We start from the raw sequence: 22,454 nt of genomic DNA, 5'->3' as shown, positions 1-22,454 counted from the left end.
AAAAACAGTCCAACCTATCAAAAACAGTACCGTAAAAAACAGATTAGAAACACAAATTAAAATAGGCGAGAAAAAGGTAAGTGAGCACCTGTCCACCCTAGATGAGATTCAAATCACAAGGACTAGATGGATTACCCCCCCCCCAAGGTTCTGAAAGAAGTGGCAGATGTGTTCTCAGAACGATTGAACTATATCTTTCAATGATCCTGGAGCACTGGGGAACTACCAGAGGACTGGAAAAGAGCTGATGTAGTTTCCATCTTCAAAAAAAGGAAAAAAAATAGATCCAGGAAATTACAGACTTATTAGCCTGACCTTAATAACTGGGAAGATCCTGGAAAAGATAATCAAGCAACAAATCAGTGAATATCAGTGGTGGCGAACCTATGGCACGGGTGCCAGAGGCAGCACTTGGAGCCCTCTTTGTGGGTACACGTGCTGTTGCCCCAGCCTTGCCTCCCCCCGCAACCTCCTCTTCACCAGCAGCCCCCCTGGAGGAGAGCCAAGGACATGGCAGCCAGGCAGTGTAGACAAGACTCTGCCCTCACACCTCATTATGCACAGTTGATGCTGCAGGGCGCGGGCAGAGGGCGTGGTTCGCCATTACTGCTTTATATCTTTCTTAGAGCTGTCCCACTGGCATCTAAATGACCATTTTTGGAAATCTGATGGACCTCCTAAGCCAGGGATGTCAAACTGCCAGCCCATGGGCCGGACGTATCATCTGGAAGCCACGCCCACCTCATTGTCAGCAATGGCAAAATCATCCCGATATGTTGCGTGATGTCACGTGACATTGCAAGTTTGACATGTCTGGTATAGGGTTTCCTGCTTAAACAGGGAGCTGGACTAGACAACCTCCAAGGTCCCTTCCAACTCTGTTATTCTGTTCTATTCTGTATAGAGTTACCATCAAACACCCAAACCTATTGAGGGTTGCATTCACTTAGAGCAGTATTTCTCAATCTCTGCATCTTATTGTTATATTCAAGTCTCATAAATCTTGAAGTCCACATATCATAAAGTTACTAGGGTTGAGAAACACTGTCTTACAAGAAGACCTGAAGGGAGGAGCAGAGGTAAAAACAAAAATAAACTTTCTGCTGCAACCTTTCCTCTCCAGGCTCCCTCCTAACTTACTTTTCTTACTAGAAAGATTTTGAAGTAACCTCTTATTGAGGGTTTTTTTTTAATTATATCAACAATCACATGTTCCTTTTAGGACAGAAGTTCCCATCCCTTGTCCTAAGCAAAGTCAGTCACAGTTAATGGGATATGCTTTTTTTTTTTTTTTTGCAAGATAGACAGAAGAAGGGGTTTTCCCCTAGTTACAATATTTCCCTGCACAAAATCCATTGAAAAGAATAGATGCACCATAGAAAACAGTCATAAATCTAGAACATACAGAGAAACAAAGACGTGACATTCTTTATACTCAGAATGTTAAAGAGTAAAAACTCCAATATTTTCAAATTGATAACTGAATAACAAGTGTTACAGGAAATTCAGCATTTCCCATGAGGCAGAAAATCCATTTCTCTACTAAATTTATTTCCCATCCAATGGAAAAACAAAATCAGAGCACTTTATTCAACCCCAGAAATCAAAAGAAGAAGCAGGCTTTTCAAAACTTATTTATTTTTCTTTTCTTATTAAAACAAGAAAGTCTTTAGTCCTTTAAAGACAATTTTCCTGTTTTAACTTTTCATGATCAGATGAAATACATTTGAATCTTCTATGGCATGGATCTTTATTTTTCCTTGTATCTTTTTAAAAAAATTCAGCTTCTGTTACCAAAGGATCACTTTGAAAAGCATGTTAGTGGGACACAATATTAAATGAAATATACAATTATGCATATATTTTCCAGAAAACAAGTATTTTTATTATGGAAGTCTCCTGCTAACTATAACATCTGGATGAAACAACTTGGCTTTTAAAATTTGCAGTTGGGATCAAGAGAGGAAGTGCAGGCCAATATACCCTAGTCCTCGACTCACAACCACAACTGAGCCCAAAATTTCCATTGCTGAGCAAGATAGTTGTTAACTGAGTTTTGTTCCATTTTACTACCTTTCTTGTCCCAGATGTTAAATGAATCACTGAAGTTAAGTTAGTAACACGGTTGTTAAATGAATTTGGCTTCCCCATTGACTTTGCTTGTCAGAAGCTCGCAAAAGGTGATCAGATGGACCCGGGACCCCGCAACCGACATAAACAAATGCCAGTTGCCAAGCATCTGAATTTTGATCATGTGACTAGGGGAATGTTGCAATGGTCTTAACTGTGAAGAACAGTCATAAGTCACTTTTTTCAGTGCTGTTGTGACTTCAAATGCTCACTAAACTAATGATTGTAAGTCAAGTTGATTTGCAGAGATACTTCAGTCAAAGAAATACTGTACCAGAACCAAGAGGGACCTGGCTATAAGAATGGTTGTAGTTCAGATAAAAGTCATGAATATATCCAGATCAAAAAAAAAAACAAACCACCCACAATTCATGGGACCCAAATTCCAAAAGTGGAGGTATAAGGGAGACTGAAATTATTGTCTACAGTAGACAGCTTTCGGACACCGCCCTATCAAAATCTTGGAAATCAATGCCTCCCAGACCTTTTTAGTGCTTTCCCTTCCCTTCCATCCCTCTTTTCTGACCTGACTCCTGGGCCCAACAAGCAACCCAGACCTGCCTTTGCTTATTCTTGCTTGTTTATATTCTACTATCTTTTAAATATATTTTGGTTTGAAATTGTGAGCCACCTAGAATCAGCTTGGAGGCAGGCTATACCTAAATCTAAAAACAATAACCAATTCTGACCTAGGCCTCAGAGGAAGAGCTCGGGTCATGATCAACTACAGGATTGTGAAATACAACCTATTAATTTTGATACATTGTTCCAACTCCTCTATGGAAGATAATGCTTTAATATTATGGCAACAACACCACTTTCTTTCTTCTATATTAGTGCAACATTTCTAAAACACCGCCTCTATAGTACCTTGGGATGTTCTATCCATTTGTCTGTTTTACAGGACAGGGAGTATATTACCAGGTATCTTCCTTTTATTTTCTAAGACTGCCTTTGGATGCTAATGTGGAGAGCCTTGAGGTATACCTGAAAATTAAAATGCTGGTTGAAGTGTTTTGCTTTGAAGAACATCAGCTTCTCCTTTTTTTTTTTTAATGAAACGTACCTTTAAAAATAATTGATGTTAAATAGGGCAGGAATCTGGCAGGTGCCAAAGAAAATATCTGTGCGCTCTAATTGTTATCTCCAGACTTAGGGAAACATCTATGTATGTGTCTTACATTCTTGTGGCCAAAAAGATTTGTCTCTTCCCATTATTTAGCAGCCACTGTTCAAAGACATGATGTCTCAGTTCCTGCAAATACTACCTGGTCATTATGAAGTAGAACCTCATGAATTTGTCCACTGCCATATTCTGAGGTTGCAAATTCCATCCTGGTATCATTCAGTAATTACCTGTCTATTCCTTGCATGATCAACTTGTGCCACTAAAACATAAGGTGTTTTTTTGTGTGTGTTGCACTTCACAATCTCACAAAGCCCTGGCTCCTTCCTTATATCTTCCTTGATGTCTTCTCTTGCATTAGTGCTATTATCAGGAATAATCTGTTGGCTTTACGCTAGAGATGGCATGTGACGTGTACTGTGAGAACATGTGGCAAAATATATTTTGCTGATTTCACCTTTAATTTGCATCAGTGTGTGTCTAATCTAAATACCCATTTAGCACAATCAGTAATTTACCAAATGTAGGCTAGCACAAAATACCAGTATTTTCATATGATCAGATATACGAGCAGAGATAAAAATCATAATCATGTGAAAAGATACATGCCCACAATGAGAAAAAAATCTACTGGAGAATGTAATATCAATACTTAGGTAGGGGGAAATTTCTTTACAAATTCTCAAACCTTGACAAAATGCCATTACTACTCTCACCCACATAATTATGAATTATTCCTGTAGTATCGCTTAGCTTCCAGAAAAGACTCAGTTCTATTCCTGTTTAGGTGGAGATGCTACAAGTCATACCTGGCCATAGTTCTGTGTTAAGGTATTGTCTGGTGAAGGTTTGCTGTGAGGCTCTCCTTCCCGTTGGCTGCAGTCCAACTGAATGAGTCTTCTGCATTCCTGATGGCAGGTGTATTTGCAGTCTGGGAAGAAGAATGAAATGAACTGTAATTAATAAAATATGGAATAAACAGTAAAGCCCAGGTTTTTTCCCCAGTTTGTGCATTTTGCAGCACTAAAGATACAGCAAAAGGTATAAATTAGTCTGAGAGATGGCGAATAATTAAATCCAGTGGTGGGATTCAGCCAGTTCGCACCAGTTCAGCAGAACTGATAGCTAATTTTTTTGTTGCTTAGGCCCAGAACAGACTTCCAGAAGCAGCATCCACACAGAGAACCGGTTGTTCACATATTTGAATCCCACCACTGATTAAATCCACAGGTTAAGCAATCAGGTTTTCAGAAATAAAAAATGAAAAAGCAACAATGAACTGATGTCATTCATAAAAGTATAAACACTAAGACATAATTAAAAAGAAAAAAATTAGTCTTTCTTTCTAAGGTTTGGTCAGCCACAGCTTCCATACTTTTATTATATTTAGGAATCACACTATTTCCAATCCATATAAACAAACAGTCCCCTGAAAAATAGCTCCCCAAAGCAATGTGTTGTAGCTTCCTAAACAATTGCATTATCATAGGCTTCGTTTTACACAAACAGCAGATGAAATCTGAAATCTGTGCCTAGACTGTATAATTGCATACTAAAGGTGAGGGAACTGCATGGCTGATATTTTTTCCAGCAAGAAAAAAAATAACATGTGAGACTACAGTTTAGTCTCACTACATGGAAGAGATTTTGTATAAACAATCAAAGATGAAGACCATATCTGCAGCCTAAACTGGTTCAGTCCAGAAAATACCTTTACGTTATCTATTATTTACTAGAAACAGATCACAGATCTCTCTAGTGAAACCTGGAAATCAAACAATGTGGAACAGCAAATGTTTAAGGAGTGGGGGAATAATTTAGTCATAGCACCTAAAAGAACCTGATGGAATAAGATTTAATAAAGTAGAGTCCACTTATTCTCATAAATGAATAATCCATAATATAAACATTTTATGCCAAAATCAATATTTATGCCATAAGATTCTCTGCTGAACATGGGAAGCACTCTACTTAAGGCCAACGTCTTTATATCTTAGATCAATGTTTTAATTGTGATGGGAGAAAAACCTCTTAAGTTTTCTTTTCTACATAATGCTAAGTACTTCAGCCATACGAGTTTGGCTTACCATTCAAATAGAAACTAGTATGGTTTGTGCTGTTGTAATAACAACACATACAAAAGGTACTATATATGTTTTGGACTACAATTGGTGGATTCTCCAGTCATCAGTATCAAGAAGTATGGATTATGGCAGTTTGATGCCCCAAATATCTGATGAACGTCAGGTTGCCTAACCAATGGTAGTAAACTGATCTAATGTGTGCTTACTTACTGAAGCTAATCCACTTTCACAATTAATAAAGCAATTCTTGTCCTGAGAATATAAGAATGCAGGTGCTGCTATCTTTATATCTTTCTTAGAGCTGTCTCACTGGCATCTAAATGACCATTTTTGGAATCTGATGGACCTCCTCAGCCAGTGGTGACGAACCTATGGCACGCGTGTCAGAGGCGGCACTCAGAGCCCTCTCTGTGGGCACGCATGCCATTGACCCAGCCCCACCTCCCCCAGTGGTCCCCTCACCAGCAGCCCCCCAGAAGAGAATCGCCCCCAAGCATGGCCCACGCAGACCAGCACAGCCAAGGACATGGCAGCTGGGGATAAGACTCTGCCCTTGCGCCCCGTTATGTGCAGATGATGCTGCAGGGCGCGAGTAGAGGGTGTGGCTGCTTTGGTGCTGCTGGGCTGTCTGGGTGATATGTGGCAGGCTGTGGAAGCGGTGAGTGGCCCTGCGGGCAGGTGAGGATGGTTTTTGGGCACTCAGTCTCTAAAAGGTTTGCCACCACTGTCCTAAGCCATTAGTTCAATCCAACATAACATTGTTTACATTGGTTTGGCTTGAGCAAGCTCTCAGGTGAAGTGGCCATGAGTAAAATAAGGGACCATTTATCACAAGGTTTATAGAAATTTCATCTTTAGATTAATCATTAATAGACAGCCCAACACTTTCTTTAAAACCATGACAGGAGCTGTGCCTAACATGTTTCCCACAGTAGAAATCCTGGCATAATACAGCTATACTGCCCAATGTGAGATAATGTTAATGGGCTCAGCTGCCTTGCTAATATTATAGAAATGAAATGTTATTCTTATTATACTAAGAGGCTGCTATTAGAGGACTGAATGTCTTGTCAACTACAGCATTTGAGATCCAATGTTAAGAGAGGAGAGAGAGTAAAGAAATCAATTATACCAAAAAGCATTGTAATTAAAAATGAAAATGTAAAAGGTAGCTGGGCACAGTGTATGGATGCCATTAAACCAAGCCTCCAGGGGAATAGCAATTCCTCTCATACACAAGTGATAACTTAGGGGGAAAGAAAAGAGGCAATTCTTAATATTTCTAATTCGTAATAAGTTAAACCTATCTTTATTTGGTTCATAATCACATATAAATGAGTTACATAAAACATTACTGTAGGAATTATTTAGGAATATTAAGAAGTCAAGATAAGATAACCTTTGTCTAGTTTAATGAAGAGAAGGACAAGGGGGGATATGATAGCAGTGTTCCAATATCTCAGGGGCTATCACAAAGAAGAGGGAATCAAGCTATTCTCCAAGGCACCTGAAGGCAGGACAAGAATTAATGGATGGAAACTGATCAAGGAGAGAAGCAACTTAGAACTAAGGAGAAACTTCTTGACAGTTAGAACAATTAACCAATGGAACAATCTGTCTCCAGAAGTGGTGAATGCTCCAACACTGGAAGTTTTTAAGAAGAGACTGGACAGCCATTTGTCCAAAATGGTGAAGGGTTCTTGCCTGAGCAAGGGGTTGGACTCGATGACCTCCAAGGTCCCTTCCAACTTTATTATTATTATGGATCATTGCACAGTCAGCCAGATGTTCAGACTGGATTTGGCATTTTGTCTACCTATCGAGTCCTTACCCAGGACCTGGGATAGGCAGATGTGGATGTTTGATGGTATTACAGTATCGTCGCAGGATGGAAGCAGTTCCTAATAAGGCCGCCTTTTGCAATTGACTAATAGCGAATTTGTCAATGCCAATGGTGTTCAAGTGGTGCTCCAGTTGTTTTGGGATTGCACCCAAGGAGCCTATTACTATTGGTACTACCCTTGCTTGCTTTTGCCACAGTCTTTCTATTTCTATTTGTAGGTCTTTGTATTTTGTTATCTTCTCCAGTTCTTTCTCTTCTATTCTGCTATCTCCAGGCACTGCCACGTCCACTATCCAGACTTTTTTGTCTTTCTTATCGACAATTGTTAAGTCTGGGGTGTTATGTTGCAGGTGCTTGTCTGTTTGAATTCTGAAGTCCCAGAGCAGTTTAATTTTATCATTTTCTATGACTTTCTCTATTTTATGATCCCACCAGTTTTTGCTTACAGGCAAATGATATTTTTTGCAGATCTTCCAATGCACCATGTTGCTACTTTGTCATGCCGCTGCTTGTAATCAGTCTGTGCAATCTTCTTGCAACAGCTTACCAAGTGGTCCACTGTTTCTTCAGCTTCTTTGCATAGGCGGCACTTACTGTCTGTTGCTGTCTTCTCAATTTTGACTTTGTATGCATTTGTCCTTAAGGCTTGGTCTTGTGCAGCCAGAATTAGTCCCTCGGTCTCTTTCTTCAATTTTCCTGCTCTTAGCCATTGCCAGGTTTTATTATTATCTGCTTTCCCAGCTATTTTTTTCATGTATTGGCCATGTAGTGCTTTGTCTTCCCATGCCTCTATTCTGTTCTTCATTTGGTCTTTCTTGTAGGCCAGTTTGGTCTCTCCAGTAGTTAGTAAGCCTTCCTGATATACTAATTTCAGTGCATCTTCATCATTGTTCTTCAGATATTCTTCCAAAGCCATTTTTTCTTCTTCAACCATCTGATGTACTTGTAGCATTCCACGCCCACCTATTTGCCTTGGTAGATAAAGTCTATCAATGTCACTGCGTGGATGAAGGGCATGATTCATTGTCATTATTTTTCTGGTCTGCCTATCCATTGCTTTTAGTTCTGCTTGAGTCCAGTCCACTATTCCAGCTGTGTACCTAATGACTGGGATTGCCCAGGTGTTGATTGCCTTTATGGTATTTCCTCCATTGAGTTTGGACTTTAAGATCTTCTTCACTCTCTTGATGTATTCACCTCTAATCTTTTTCTTGACTTCAGTGTGCTTGATGTTGTCAGCTTGAATATTATTATTATTATTATTATTATTATTGATCATCGCACAGTCAGCCAGATGTTCAGACTGGATTTGGCATTTTGTCTACCTATCGAGTCCTTACCCAGGACCTGGGATAGGCAGATGTGGATGTTTGATGGTATTACAGATATCGTCGCAGGATGGAAGCAGTTCCTAGTAAGGCTGCCTTTTGCAATTGACTAATAGCGAGTTTGTCAATGCCAATGGTGTTCAAGTGGTGCTCCAGTTGTTTTGGGATTACACCCAAGGAGCCTATCACTATTGGTACTACCCTTGCTTGCTTTTGCCACAGTCTTTCTATTTCTATTTGTAGGTCTTTGTATTTTGTTATCTTCTCCAGTTCTTTCTCTTCTATTCTGCTGTCTCCAGGCACTGCCACGTCCACTATCCAGACTTTTTTGTCTTTCTTATCGACAATTGTTAAGTCTGGGGTGTTATGTTGCAGGTGCTTGTCTGTTTGAATTCTGAAGTCCCAGAGCAGTTTAATTTTATCATTTTCTATGACTTTCTCTATTTTATGATCCTACCAGTTTTTGCTTACAAGCAAATGATTATTATTATTAATTGTCTTTTTTTACTGTGGGCACAACGGCACACATCAAAAATGAAATTTAGTTATATTGTATACAAGTGTTGTATTTTGGGAACAACGCACAGACACATTAACCAATGACAACAGGAACATTTAAATTGACTTATGATTTGGGTAAAAAAGATTTTCTGGTAAATGGTTTTAGGTAATGAAGGAAAAAGTTTGGGAAGCCTAGGTATTGTTGTTTTTTTAAGTGCATTTTCCATCAAGTGTGCCCAAGTTTGCCCTGTGAACAGCAGAACAATCCAACAGAGTCTCCAGACACCTGGAGTAACTTCTTTTGAACACCCTTTGCCTTTACAACTAATGGCAGCCATGTCAGGCTTAGCTTTCTACTACTGTCCACTCTAACTGGACTAATTAAACACCTATATTGTTTTGTTTTGGTTATGATTTGTTTAAGATACAAAACTCCTGATTTTTCCTGTGTTAAGATTATCTGAATGTAAATGATGCTTTATGGAATCATCTAGAGAGAAGAAAGCTCAAGTACCAATACTTTATTTACACATCATCTTTTCCAGTTTTAAGTTTATTCAGCCACTGTATCATAATTTTATTCCCCTCAATACTATTTCCACTTAATAAACAGCACACACCAAAAAAGGAATTGGAGAAGAAACTCTATCCCTATAATGACTTCTTCAGTTTGTAAAATCTTTCATTAAGTGGACTTAACCCTACCTACAGTTAGTTCCAAGAAGAGTGAAGCATGTTCCATTTCATTAAACTATTGCTGAAGAAATAATGTAATATATGTGCAAATGAAAGTCACTTCATAATCCATCTAATTACATTTGAGTCTTCCGCATACAAGTAGTATGTCACAAAGAATGGGAGTGCAGAACTACTGGCTATATATATATACCACCATCAACCATTCTTTAACCTCTAGAGCTCCCTTTAAGGTCTGGGGGTTAAATGACAAAATAGGTATTAGATCTATACATGTTTATAAAAACATAAGGAACTCTTTCACTTCTTATCCACTGCCTCTCCAAGCCTCCTCCACAAGAAGGTTCTAGAACAGGATCCTCAAGCAGACAGAAATTTATCAAACAATTCTGTTTAACAAATGACATCTGGTACTACTCTCTAAAAATCATTCTGACACAAACAGCACATATTACCACCAGTCCTTAAGAAATAACTGCAGTTTATTGGTTACCAGTACTATAATGTTCTTCAAGCATCTCCTTTTACTCCTGTAATTATGAGATGCTGTGGCTTTGAGATGAAATGGCAAATATAACAGATCTTGCGCTACAATTCTTGAGTAGCATCTGTCTTCTGGAAAATTCCTTCCTCCCTGTTTCAGACATACAAATGCACATACATGACATGGATATTAAATAAACTATAAAATAACAGAAACAGTGTAAAAGATTTATTGTTGTTGTTATGTGGATAATCTATGATTAGGCTCATAGTCTACTCTAAGTTTAATGGAAACTTAATAATTCAAGTCTAAATCAAGGACATAAGGATTATTAAGAATATAGAAAGTTGCAAGCAGGGTGGAAGGGTTTTTTTTGTAAAATTAGGGTGTTCAGGTCCAATAAATTAAATATTTTCAGATATTGAGAGGGTCCTTTAGGCATTGCTCTGAGGGCTCAAATCCTGATGTAAACAATGGGTTTCTCTTTTTTTGTAAGTGTTCAGCTTCTATCTACAAGACCCGGTATTTCATAATTTTTTCCAATTATTTTTCATCAATCCAAGCATCACCCAGTATAGCAAGATCAATTAACCAGACTTTCTTCTTTTCAATAGCTGCTACATCCAGCATGTTATGAACAAGATGTCTTTCTGTTTGGAGATCTTAATTATCTGCTCACCCAACATATTTAAATAGAAGTGCACACTGAAGTTCTCTACTTATTTGAAGGAAAGAGGCATAGAAATAAGCTCTCTCTATGGGAGATGCCCCTAGAAGCATAAGTGGGCACTACTCTCATGGCCCTTGACCATTCAAAACAGTCTTTAGAGTTTTATAATTATAAGACACAGCACCCTGTATATTGTTTCAGGATGACTGCTATGATGGATGTTGTGACTGGATTTTATTATGCAAGTTATTGATCTGTACCATTTAGAATCTGATAAATTGAAACAGCACAGAATGATTACAAGTAAATAACTGGACCTATGTTTTTTAATCATTTTCCCATTTTTACTACTGGTGTTGGACTGCCTTTATATTTGGAAGGAGAATTCATTTTATTGCATCTAATCAATACTATGTTCAATAGCTATTTTATAGTTCCAGACTTTGGCTGTTACCTGTGTGTAATGCTGTCTCAGGATCTGCCTTTTTATTTTTTTCATCCATGTTGAATAAAATATATTAAGAATTGTAAGGGTACAATCATACAAATTCTGCATTTATTAATAATGGCAGGGGGAGAGGGGGGGGAGGCAAATACTTCTTTAAGCCAAAATGGAATTAAAACATTTAATGAAATCTTTCTCTATCCATAAAAGGAAATCGAACAAAAGCATTGCATTATGAGGGAAGAAGGGCTAAAAATATGTAGCAAAGTTGAATAGCTCAGCACATGAAGCTTAATTTTTAGTGATCTTCTCTACGCATCAGCTGAAAGGAAATATGGAATATGGAATTCAGAGAAGCAGAAGAATAAATCAAAAAAGAATACAGAAGGGGCATATATACACCTCGTTAGTATACGGAGCTACACAACTTTCTGGTTCAATATATTGCATGTGGAATTCCACTGGTATCTCTTTCCAAATGAAAGCCATGTTAATTTTTGTAACAAAAAACCCAAAGATTTGTGATACTTTAACAACTAACCCATTTATTATCACATTTAATTTTACTGAGAAAGGGTCAAGGAGCTACATTTATCACAAACCTTGCAGATCAAAATATCTAAAGATTCTTTCCAAAAATTCTGCTAGCCCACATCTTCTATAGAGGTAAAGATGACGAATGAGAGAATTTAAATTGCTAAATACCCCTAGGAATTTATTATTGTGCACGTTAGCCAAAATTTCCAGTTTCTGAACCCAAAATGATAAAAAGGAAGAAACTGGTTAGACAGATGGGAATCAAGTAACTCTTTTCAGGATCTGAATGACTTTCAGAACATAAAAATTGATCTACTTGGCATTATATGCTGCATTAAATCTGTATAACCTGGCAAAACAGTATGCAATTCTTGGGGGGAGGGAAGGAAAGGCAATTATGAGATATTCTATCTGAACTGTTTTCATAAATGCATACAGTATTAGCTCTAGAATTGCAAAAATGCTCTTCAGATACAAGACAACACAAAAAAAGTACATTCTTATCTGGAAACGAAGAACATTTTATAAACATTTCAGATATGAATTTCCAGTTCTGGATGACAGTTACTTTGTCACCACTGTATAGTGATAAAGATTTTTCCCAAAGATGAAGAATAATTTAAAAAACCCCTAATGCTAGCTCTAGTCCTATTTGAGCGTCTATATTATAGAACTGGTACCATCTAAAGCACAGGTCCCCAACCCCCAGTCCGTGGACCTGTACTGGGCCACACAAACAAGCAAAGCCCCATCTGTGGGATGCAGGCAGCACACAAAACCACGTCCCTTTTGGTCCTGGGAAACATCTCTCTATATATAATTGGTCCCTGGTGCCCAAAAGGTTGGGGACCTCTGATTTAAAGGAAAGTAAAGGATAGGGTGCCATGGCTGCAAGAAAGCAAAATCTACCTAGTGGAGTAGACAATAGAGCATTAAAATGCTAATTTAAAAGACTTTTAAATTGAGAGGTCTGACTGGATATTCTGCTCAGTTACCATGAATCAACCTAATCTAGAGAAATCAGGGTGAAGGCAGGGTCCATACGCTGCTGTTTCAAATGAAAAATAAAAGGGGGGGGGCTTTGAGTGTTTACTGGAATATGGCAGACTCAGAAGTGATTTTTGATCCGTTGCTACCTAATTTGAGGAGAACTGAGCAAGATACTGGCAAGTCTGTGTGAGTTGAAAAAAGAACTGCACTTGGAAAGGAATGTCCCCAAGTACAAAGGCACAATTGTGTTGACAGAAGCAAAGCATAAGGATTCACCTTGGAAAATGAGTAAGAATCAGAATTTGTGAAATTATTAAAATTAAACAAGCTATATAGAAAGTGGGGCATTATAAATACATCAAAAACTCAATCACATTGCTCTAATTATAGTCATAAATGTTGGTTCTTCAAAATCTTTGAACAATTTGAAATTTCTATTCATGACTCCAATGAATGTTTTAATTCTTTTTCTTTTCTTGCAATTGATCTCCTGGCTTTTAAACTGTGGCTTCCTTATTAACTTCTATTATTATCCTCTGTCAGACATCAAAAGAGATTCCTTTATACATCACTGATTAGTAAAAGATAACCCAGTGAATTAGTATTTTGCTCCATCATCTTAATTTTTATTAACATTATTATACATTGAGCATTTTCCTACTATTAATAATATTTTTGAAAGCTAGCCATGAATGTCAATCTATTCAGACAGGCCTTCAAGTTTCAAGAATTTTAACCAGTGGTAAGTTCCTATCAGGATCTTGACGGAATTTTTTAATGCTGTATATTTGAAGAACCTTTTTTTACTGTACTATTGCCGTTATTTTTTTTGTTATATATCATTTTATATTCACTTGCCCAAAAGTATTCTGTATGTTACTTCTTCCTTTCCTCATTTACTTAACACAAGCATCTATATCAAAAATAGAGTTACAATGTTGTTATGCATTCGAGAATGATGAGATTACTATATAAGTATAAAATAATAGTCTTTGGATATCAGCAACATATATGAAAAGTGATCAGGATACTATATTACACTATTAGTATAGCACGCACACATATGCATACATATACACAGATTTTAGAATGTTGTAGAATACCATGCAAAGGCTTCGGATTCATTATTTCTTTTACTTCTAACACTTTGGATAAGGGGAGCAGAGTCAAAGGGCATTCAGTACCTCTGAGGTTGACAGTGCATCATGCCACAAGAAGTAGCTGTCAGTGTCCTTACCAACCCCTGGTTCCCACAGAAAACAAGTGGTAGACGTCAAGGTGGCTGGCAAAAATTGGAACGGTCTGACCAGTGTTTAATCACAGCAAAAAAAGTTAGTGCTAAGAGTGATTTCCTCCCAGCGCCTTACATACAGTCCTCCCCACCAGCTCCACCACCCATCCACCTAGCCAGCATCCGGTGGCTAATGTTAAGAACAGCAACACAGGCCTCTGACTCTCTTCTCTGTTCAACCGTTCAGTTCACATTCCCGGGTGACGCTCCTGCGCCGATCAGCTAGCTTGTCGGACGCACGGACACTCAGCTGTTCAGCAGCTCCGCCTTTGGCCACACTTCAGGTAGGACTGCCCTCTGCTGGCCTCTTCCCTAATGCCTCCCAGCTGGCTTCCTCCTGGCGGACGTCTTTGCCACTGTTCTCCTCCCTGGGGCCTTCCCGCACCGAACAGCTGTCTGGGGGCCGAGCCGTGGAACCTCTCAGTCATTCGGCGGCATTGCTGGCCTCCTCCCCAGTATCGTCATCTCCCTCCCCCCCATCAATGTTGAGCCCACAGGGCTTGACAGGAGCTGTGTTAAGAAAGGAATACTTCTCACTTTTCTTGTAAAAACTGCACCTCTATCCAACTGTGTAAGGCAGCCAATTCAGGGGTTAAATACGAAGTAGGGATGCTAAATTTCTACAAGGCAAAAGCATAAAAAACCCCAAGAGAAAAAAAATGTGGAAATGTACCATTTAGCATTTATCTGGTATGAGATACTTGTTATATTTTTATCTGGAGCAAATTTTGCTTAGATATGCCTTAGGGCAAGAGCAATGTGATTATTTTATTTAAATGAAGATACTGAAATAAAAGGAAATATACTAAATATGGTAATGGCTGGTAAGCATCTTAGCTGCAAGAGCGGCTATGTAGTAAAGGATGCCTCACATCAATCTGGAGATTAGTGCTGTAAACCCCATTTATAAACCAGAAGAATAGCAAGGGAGAGTCTAGAAAATATTTAGCCTAAATTAAGTTGAAATATTTATTTATATCCCACCTTTATTATTTCTATAATTCAAGGCAATGAATGTACCTAATATTCCTTTCTCATTTCCCCACAAAACAACCCTGTGAGATGAATTGGACTGAGAGTGTGTGACTGGCCCAAGGTCACCCAGCCAGCTTTCATGCCTAAGGCGGAACTAGAACTCACAGCTTCCTGGTCTTCGGATTGGTGTCTAACTACTACACCAAACTATATTTCATATCTTCTGAAGATAAGGTAAGACAAGACAAGACTACCTCTATTGTCACACTGGCCCACATTAAAAATGAAATTCTGTTGCCTGTTCTCAAAAGAAAGTATATATGTGTGTGTGTGTGTGTGTGTGTGTGTGTGTGTGTGTGTGTGTGTGTGTGTTTGTGTGTGTAATATATATCTATATATCTATATATCTAGATCTATACATCTAGATATATAGATATATGTGTTTGTGTATTTGTGTACAGTATATGTGTATATATATGTGTGTGTGTATACACATACAAACATATATACAGCAGAAAAAGAAAAAAAATAGGGGGAAAAACACCTGTGTTAATATATTTTCTATAAATCTAGAGCAAAGCATCACTTCCATTTTAAAGGTTAATTATTTAGGGGAAAACTAGTCCGCTTTTCAGGTGAATAGGAAGAGATTTATTAATGATGTACAAGTGCAGTCCTCAATTACGCAATAATGTTTCTGTCTGTGAACTGAATACTACTATCTTTAAGCAAGGCTTTCAGAACTAATGCAGGAAATCCATTGCTTCAATCATCATATTGGTCAAGTACTTCAACAGTCAATTAAGCTTATTAATCAAGAGTGCCTCGCAAATCTGAGACGTTGCATAGATTTGTTCTAATGCTTCTGAGCCTCCTTTCCCATTCTGTTGATGTGTGCAGGCGAAAGACAGAATTTCACTTTCCAATGCATTTTTAATCAACTAATGGCCAAGAAAAATGGATTTACAGCTGCATATTGTTGTGCAACTTATAATAGTTACATTTTTTTCTGCTGTCCCACATCATTTTTAAGCCATGGTATTTTCATTCGAATCTTTTTCTTCCCATGCAGGACCAGTTTCATTGAGGTCAAACAGGACAGAAACAGTTAAAGTGCAAGTATGAATATTTAATTCTCATCGGAATGATCTTCTCTATGTTTGTTTTTTTCCTTTTTTATATCATAATTTATATCTTAATGTTTAATTGAACAACTGCATATATTCCTAGATATATAGATATAATATTAGGGCCTGCTTCCTTTTGATTATATCACAGAGTATATCAACAATAGAGGTCACAATTTAGCCCAATACTACAACCTGTCTACTTCAGTCTGATGGTAGGTTATGGGGATTTAGTTATCTGAGGTATGGAGATAAGCAGCATGTTTGAACACAGAAAGAATATGGGTTGCTTAATTTATCTGAAAACAATGTTTATCTTGGACCCTTCTATTCTTTCATGTTGGTCTTCTTATAACAAATTGAATTGTTAGTCTCGATGGAGAAGAAGTTAGTGCATATAGTTAACTGATCCAGGCAGCTAAGGGTTAAATTTAGCTCAAAACAAATGCAATTACCCATAAGGAAAATCAATCCCATAGAGTCAGTCATTTTTGTAGGAATATCTAAACCCCATTAACTGGCTGTTTTATCAAAGAAAAGGCATTGGAAACAAAGAGTTGCAAGAAACCAAGCCTCTCCATTAAGGGTCTTGCAGCACAGAATGTACTGCACAAATAGTATACAAACTCTACTGACTAATCAGAAGAGAGTGGGACAGTATAATGAAGCTTTGCCAGTATTCTTCTTGAACAAGGTACCCAAGAGATGGTGGGCAAGGACTCCATATTCCCAGATGGTGCATTTTGATCTTCACACACAAGATAAAAATGTCAAAAGCAGTACTGTAAAAGACAGATTAGGAATACGAGTAAAAAATAGGTAAGAAAATGGTAACAGAACACCTATCCATTCTAAATGAGTTCAAATAACCAGGACCAGATGGGTTACACACCAGGGTTCTCAAAGAGCTGGCAGATGTGATCTCAGAATCATGGAACCATACCTTTCAAAGATCCTGGAGCACCAGGAAACTATCAGAGGACTCGAAAAGAGCTAATGCGATTCCAGTCTTTAAAAAGAGTGAAAACTACAGAATAATCAACCTGCCACTAATATTGGGAAGATCTTGGAAAAGATAATCATGCAAACACCTAGAAACAAGCAAAGCTATCAGCAGAAGCCACCATGGGTTTCTCAAAAACAAATCATGCCAGACAAACTTTACTGCATCCTTTAACAAAGTGATTAACTTAATGGATCACAGAAATACTGTGGACGTAGTTTACTTAGATTTTAATAAGGCATTTGACAAAATAGACCACAGCCTACTTCTTGGTAAGACAGAAAAATGGAGGATATACACCATCACAATCTGATGGATTCATAAATGGCTGACCAACCACTTTTTTTGGCCCAATATTCTTTCAGCATCTTCATAAACAATTTACATGAAGGGTTAGAAGAGGAACTCATCAAATTTGCAGATGACACCAAGCTGAGGGGAATAGCCAATGCCTTAGAAGAAAGTCTCAAGGACTAGAAGGACCTTGGCAGAAAATAAGGCCCTATCCAACAAAACACAATTCAATGGTGAGAAAAGTAAGGTCTCACACTTAGTCAAGGAAAACCAAATGTACAAATATAGAATACGTGGTACCTGGCTCAACAGTAGTAACAGTGAGAGGGACTTAAGTGTCCTAGTGGACAACCACCTGTGCTGCAATTACCAAAAAAGTAAATACAGTCCTGGGCTGCATCAACAGAGTGATAGTTTCAAGATCACGTAAAGTGCTAGTACAGCTTTATATTGCACTGGTAAGACCATACTTGGAATACTATATCCAGTTTTAGTTACCATGATACAAAAAAGATGTTGAGATTCTAGAAAGAGTGCAGAGAAGAGCAACAAAGATGATTAGGGGACTGAAGACTAAAGCAAACAATAGTCCATTGTGGGAACTGGGTATGTCAAGTCTAACAAAGGGAAGGACTAAGTGTGAAATGATAGAAGTCTTCCAATATATGAGCAGCTATCACAAAAAAGAGGAGATTGACCTCTTCTCCAAAGCAGCTGAAGCAGGACAAGAAATAATGGATGGAACTTATCAAACAGAGACGCAACCTAGCAATAGCAATCACATTTAGACTTATACCGCTCCATAGTGCTTTTACAGCACTCTATGAATGGTTTACAATGACAGCATATTGCCCCCAACAATATGGGTCCTCATTTTACTGATCTTGGAAGGATGGAAGGCTATGTCAACTCGAGCCCCATTAGGATCAAACTTCAGTCTGTGGGCAGCCTGCAATATTCTAACCACTGTGCTACCAGGGTTCCTAGAACTAAGGAGAAATTTCCTGATGCTCTTCTGTCAGTGAGAACAATTAATCAGTGAAACAGCTTGCCTCCAGAAGTTGTGGGTGCTCCATCACTAGAGGTTTTTAAGAAAAGATTGGACAGCTGTTTGGTACAGGGTCTCCTCTTGAGCAGAGGGTTGGACCAGAAGATTTCCAAGGTCCCTTCCAATTATTATTCTGTATTCTGATCCAGTTAGTATGAATGTGTGATGCTGTTAAACTACCAGTAAGAAATTTGATTAGGTTAGGGGCTGATGAGTGGGCTAAGCATTTGAGATGGACAGGTTCTTAGCAAAGTAGCCCAGTTGTTAAGTGAATCTGGCTTCCCCCATTGACTTTGCTTGTCAGAAGCTCCCTAGGAAGGTTGAAAATGAGAATCCCAGGACCCTGGGATACTGCAGCCATCGTAAACACATGGCCGTTGCCAAGCACTTGAAGTTTGTTCACGTGGCTGTGGGGATGCTGCAATGGTAATAAATGTGAGAACTGATCATAAGTCACTTTTTTCAGTGCCATTGTAACTTTGAATGGTCATTAAATGAATAGTTGTAAGTCAAGGACTACCTGTATTGCCAAAAGATTTAATAAACTAGGGAACTCTTTAGAATTGACTAATAGAAGTAGGCTCCCCAGGATCAATCTCATCAACCAGGACATACATATCTTATTTCTGAGTTTCTCAAATGCATCTATTTAACCAGCTTAGATCATAATACTGGATTGCATAGCTCTTTGGTTTGAGCCCATAGGTTTCTTCTTACATTATTGAGAACATGCTTTTAAGAACATAAATCCTTTCATTTCAAGATGATATACACTGAGGAGGCCTAAGGTGGTTCACTTTAATTTGCTAGTTAGAAGAGATCAAAGTCCCTCACTCTTGTCTGGCACTCATCTAGAGTGTTTTGTTTCATTTTGTTTTGGAATGAAAGGACAGGCAGATTATATGAGAAAAACAAGAAGAAACCATGAGAACCATTTCATTCATCTCAAAGGAAAGTACCATAGAGATAGTGGAGATGGTAATGGTCAGCAATTCATAGAATAAAAGATTATTTACATCATCTTCAAGGCCAGATGTAAATACTGTATGCTACAAAATAACATCATGGAAGACCAGCAGAGAAAGAAAGGCAGTTTTCCTCGGGTTGAAACTGACCACTGTCAGAAACCACATACTAGAATAAGCAGCCCTTGAGTCTGATCTACCATCCTTCATATTTAGGTGACTGCAAAGCGAGAGCAATTTTGCTGCAGCACAAGAAAAACCATTTCGGTCTAACCTTTCAGCCACATTAATGTCAATAATAGGACGTGAGTGCAATGTATACTTTAATCCTATTTTTAGGATCTAGTATTTTTCAGATTTGGGGATCTCTAAAAGCTAGAAATTCTGGGATTTGTAACCCCAAAACCCTGGAGGGCATCATGTTGGGCAAGACTGTTCTAATATGTTTCTCCATCAAATGAGGAATGAACATTAGAAATGAGGGTTTTTTTTCTAATTTTCATCTCACCAGAAAACAACTATTTATTGTGCTTTTCTGCAAAAGCATTGTTCTCCCGAGGCCAGGATTTTCCAAGTAGCTATTAATTCAAATTTTAAAGTTTCCTATTCATTTAAAAGACATAGGGATTTTATACACATAAACACACAGGCATTCATGTTTTTTTCTTTTCCAAAGAACTGAAAGCTTATTCTATTATGGTATCAGGAAAATATAATTCATTAATGTCTGATTCGGAATTCAGGATCTTGCTGGTTTGGCAGTCATCATTTAATTTCAATGCAAAGTTCTTTATGTGGCAGGAATTGCTGATTCATTGCATTCTATGCCATGGGTTAGTCGGGACGGCACCAATAGTGCATTTTTTTTCATTTCAAGCCAATTTCAAATATATCTTCAACTGTGTATGTGAAGCAATAATTAAAGAGTGCTTCCAAGGCTCTTCAGAATGAACCTTTTTCTTGATTAAGATGTCATGGTGATGTTTTTATTTATTCTTTAATTACTGCTTTAGATGTGTGATTTATCCAGGCTGCAAACCTTCCGCTATTCCCAGTCTACTTTGCTTCCATAAAATGAGCACTACTGACATATACCAGATACTATTAAGACTATGCAGCATAGCTCAAGCTGAAGTCAAAGACACAAATTGTAATACAAAAGAACCATTTTTCATTATTTGCAGTGTTTAATGGTCACTGAAAAATGCTCACAAATATTAAATGAAAGTTTCCGTTGAAAAACATGAGCTACAGAAAATTATTTTAAAACACAACTCTGATTAAAAGAATCCTGCATACCAATTCCAGCAACTGATCTGTCCTTCCCTTCCTCTGCTGCATCAGAAGAACTTTTTCTTTTTCTTTGAATCAAATAGGAACTTTCTGTGGATTGCTGAAGCCCATTTACCAGGTCAGACTTTACAGCAAACAATACTTTGATTCAAATTGTAAGAGTATTTCTTACACAGAGAGGAGGAGGAGGAGGAAGAGGAGGAGGAGGAGGAGGAGATATGCATTTGCACAACACTTCTTGCAGTCTTATAGCAGAGAGAACCATCTGGAGAAGGCAAATATCTTTTTAACCAGGTGCTATGAATTTTAACGCCACAGGAAATTGCTCCTTGACCCCTTCTCCAATTTATCTTCTCCACATTAATTTTGACATACCCCTGCATATAATTTGTTACTTCTTTACTGTATCTTGGCCATAATTTTTCTAATAGCAAAAAAAGCATTTTTAAATCTATCTAGGCAAGAAATAATCCAACTAAAGCAATGTATTTGTTAGAGCACTGTAACATGAACTCTATAACAGGCACCAAAAGGATCCACAGAAGAGGAACTATAATGCTGCTGCTGTTTCCAGGTGAAAAATCGTTTAACAATTATTTCAATAATATGCAGTAAGCACTATCATTAATTACAGTGACAGCCATGCAGGTATCCTTGACTCCACTGCCTCCCACGATAATGTAATTTGGCTGCCCTTGAAGACTATCTTGGAACTGAGCTGCAATTCTGTATAGAAACCAATGTGTAACTAGTTACAGTATTAAACAAGGCTGGACAATTTGGGGCCCCTGAGCCACAGATATTCTCCAATTTGTGTTTGTTTTTTGTTTTGCAGTTACCTGAAGCTCCTTCTAATGATGAAGGAAAACCAAAGGCATGGTTCCCCATTATTTTCAATTGCAAACAGATGAACACCGTGTTGTCTATTATCTATAAGGAATGTCAGCCCTACATCAGATATATCACAATTAAAAAAATAACTCCTTAAACTTTTTACCAAACCATCCCATCTTGCCTGCAGTGATCAGTTGCCATGTCCTGTGCAATGCTCAGACCTTTGAAAGGTGAAGGTTGGCCTTTTGCCACCAAAGGATTGGACAACCCTGCATTCAAGAGATTTACAGAGAACGAAGCCTGAATTTTGTTTAATTTTGCCAATAGAAGAATCTTTCCTACCTTTCCCCTGTGACTGATGCCTTCTCAATGTCCTATCTTTCTTAGTTTCTCTCCACACAGACCTTTCAGGTAACTAACTTGCAACATGTACCCTGGCAGACTTTCTGGTTTCTCCTCTGAGAATTAGCTAAAACTGTGTATTCCTATCTCAAAAACCTAATAATATCCCACCATTTTTCTTACATGCAATTGTCAGGTCTGCAGTCATTAGGAATTTTTTTTAGAGGAGCTTTCTACAACTGGATATCTTCAATATGTACACAAGATTTATTTCCAGAATTCTGTGTCATGATAGCTGGAAAATCTAGTAGCCGGAGTCCTTAAACATCTGGAGAATGCCAGAGTGGAGAGGCTCACTTATAGTTAAAAGCAGTTCCCCCTATCACCTTCTAAATAGATGTAATGACTTCAGTGATTGGATGAGAAAGCTAATTTTAGAAACCGAACA

The 22,454-nt window shown here is 38.1% G+C and overlaps 1 protein-coding gene across 1 annotated transcript in view; it reads right to left on the bottom strand.

The window, feature by feature from the left end:
• The window catches only part of RASSF5 (Ras association domain family member 5), a 75,140-nt gene that overhangs the window by 38,754 nt on the left and 13,932 nt on the right, over window positions 1–22,454 (bottom strand). Inside the window, exon 2 of the mRNA XM_039320069.1 lies at window positions 4,066–4,187. Coding sequence (XP_039176003.1) covers window positions 4,066–4,187 — 122 coding nt within the window. The remainder of the gene's footprint in view (window positions 1–4,065; window positions 4,188–22,454) is intronic.

This window comes from Crotalus tigris, unplaced genomic scaffold (assembly GCF_016545835.1).
Source record: "Crotalus tigris isolate CLP2741 ecotype Arizona unplaced genomic scaffold, ASM1654583v1 scf7180000023618.1514416, whole genome shotgun sequence".
Classification (NCBI taxonomy): domain Eukaryota; kingdom Metazoa; phylum Chordata; class Lepidosauria; order Squamata; family Viperidae; genus Crotalus; species Crotalus tigris.
This window is presented reverse-complemented; position numbering and strand designations above follow the sequence as displayed.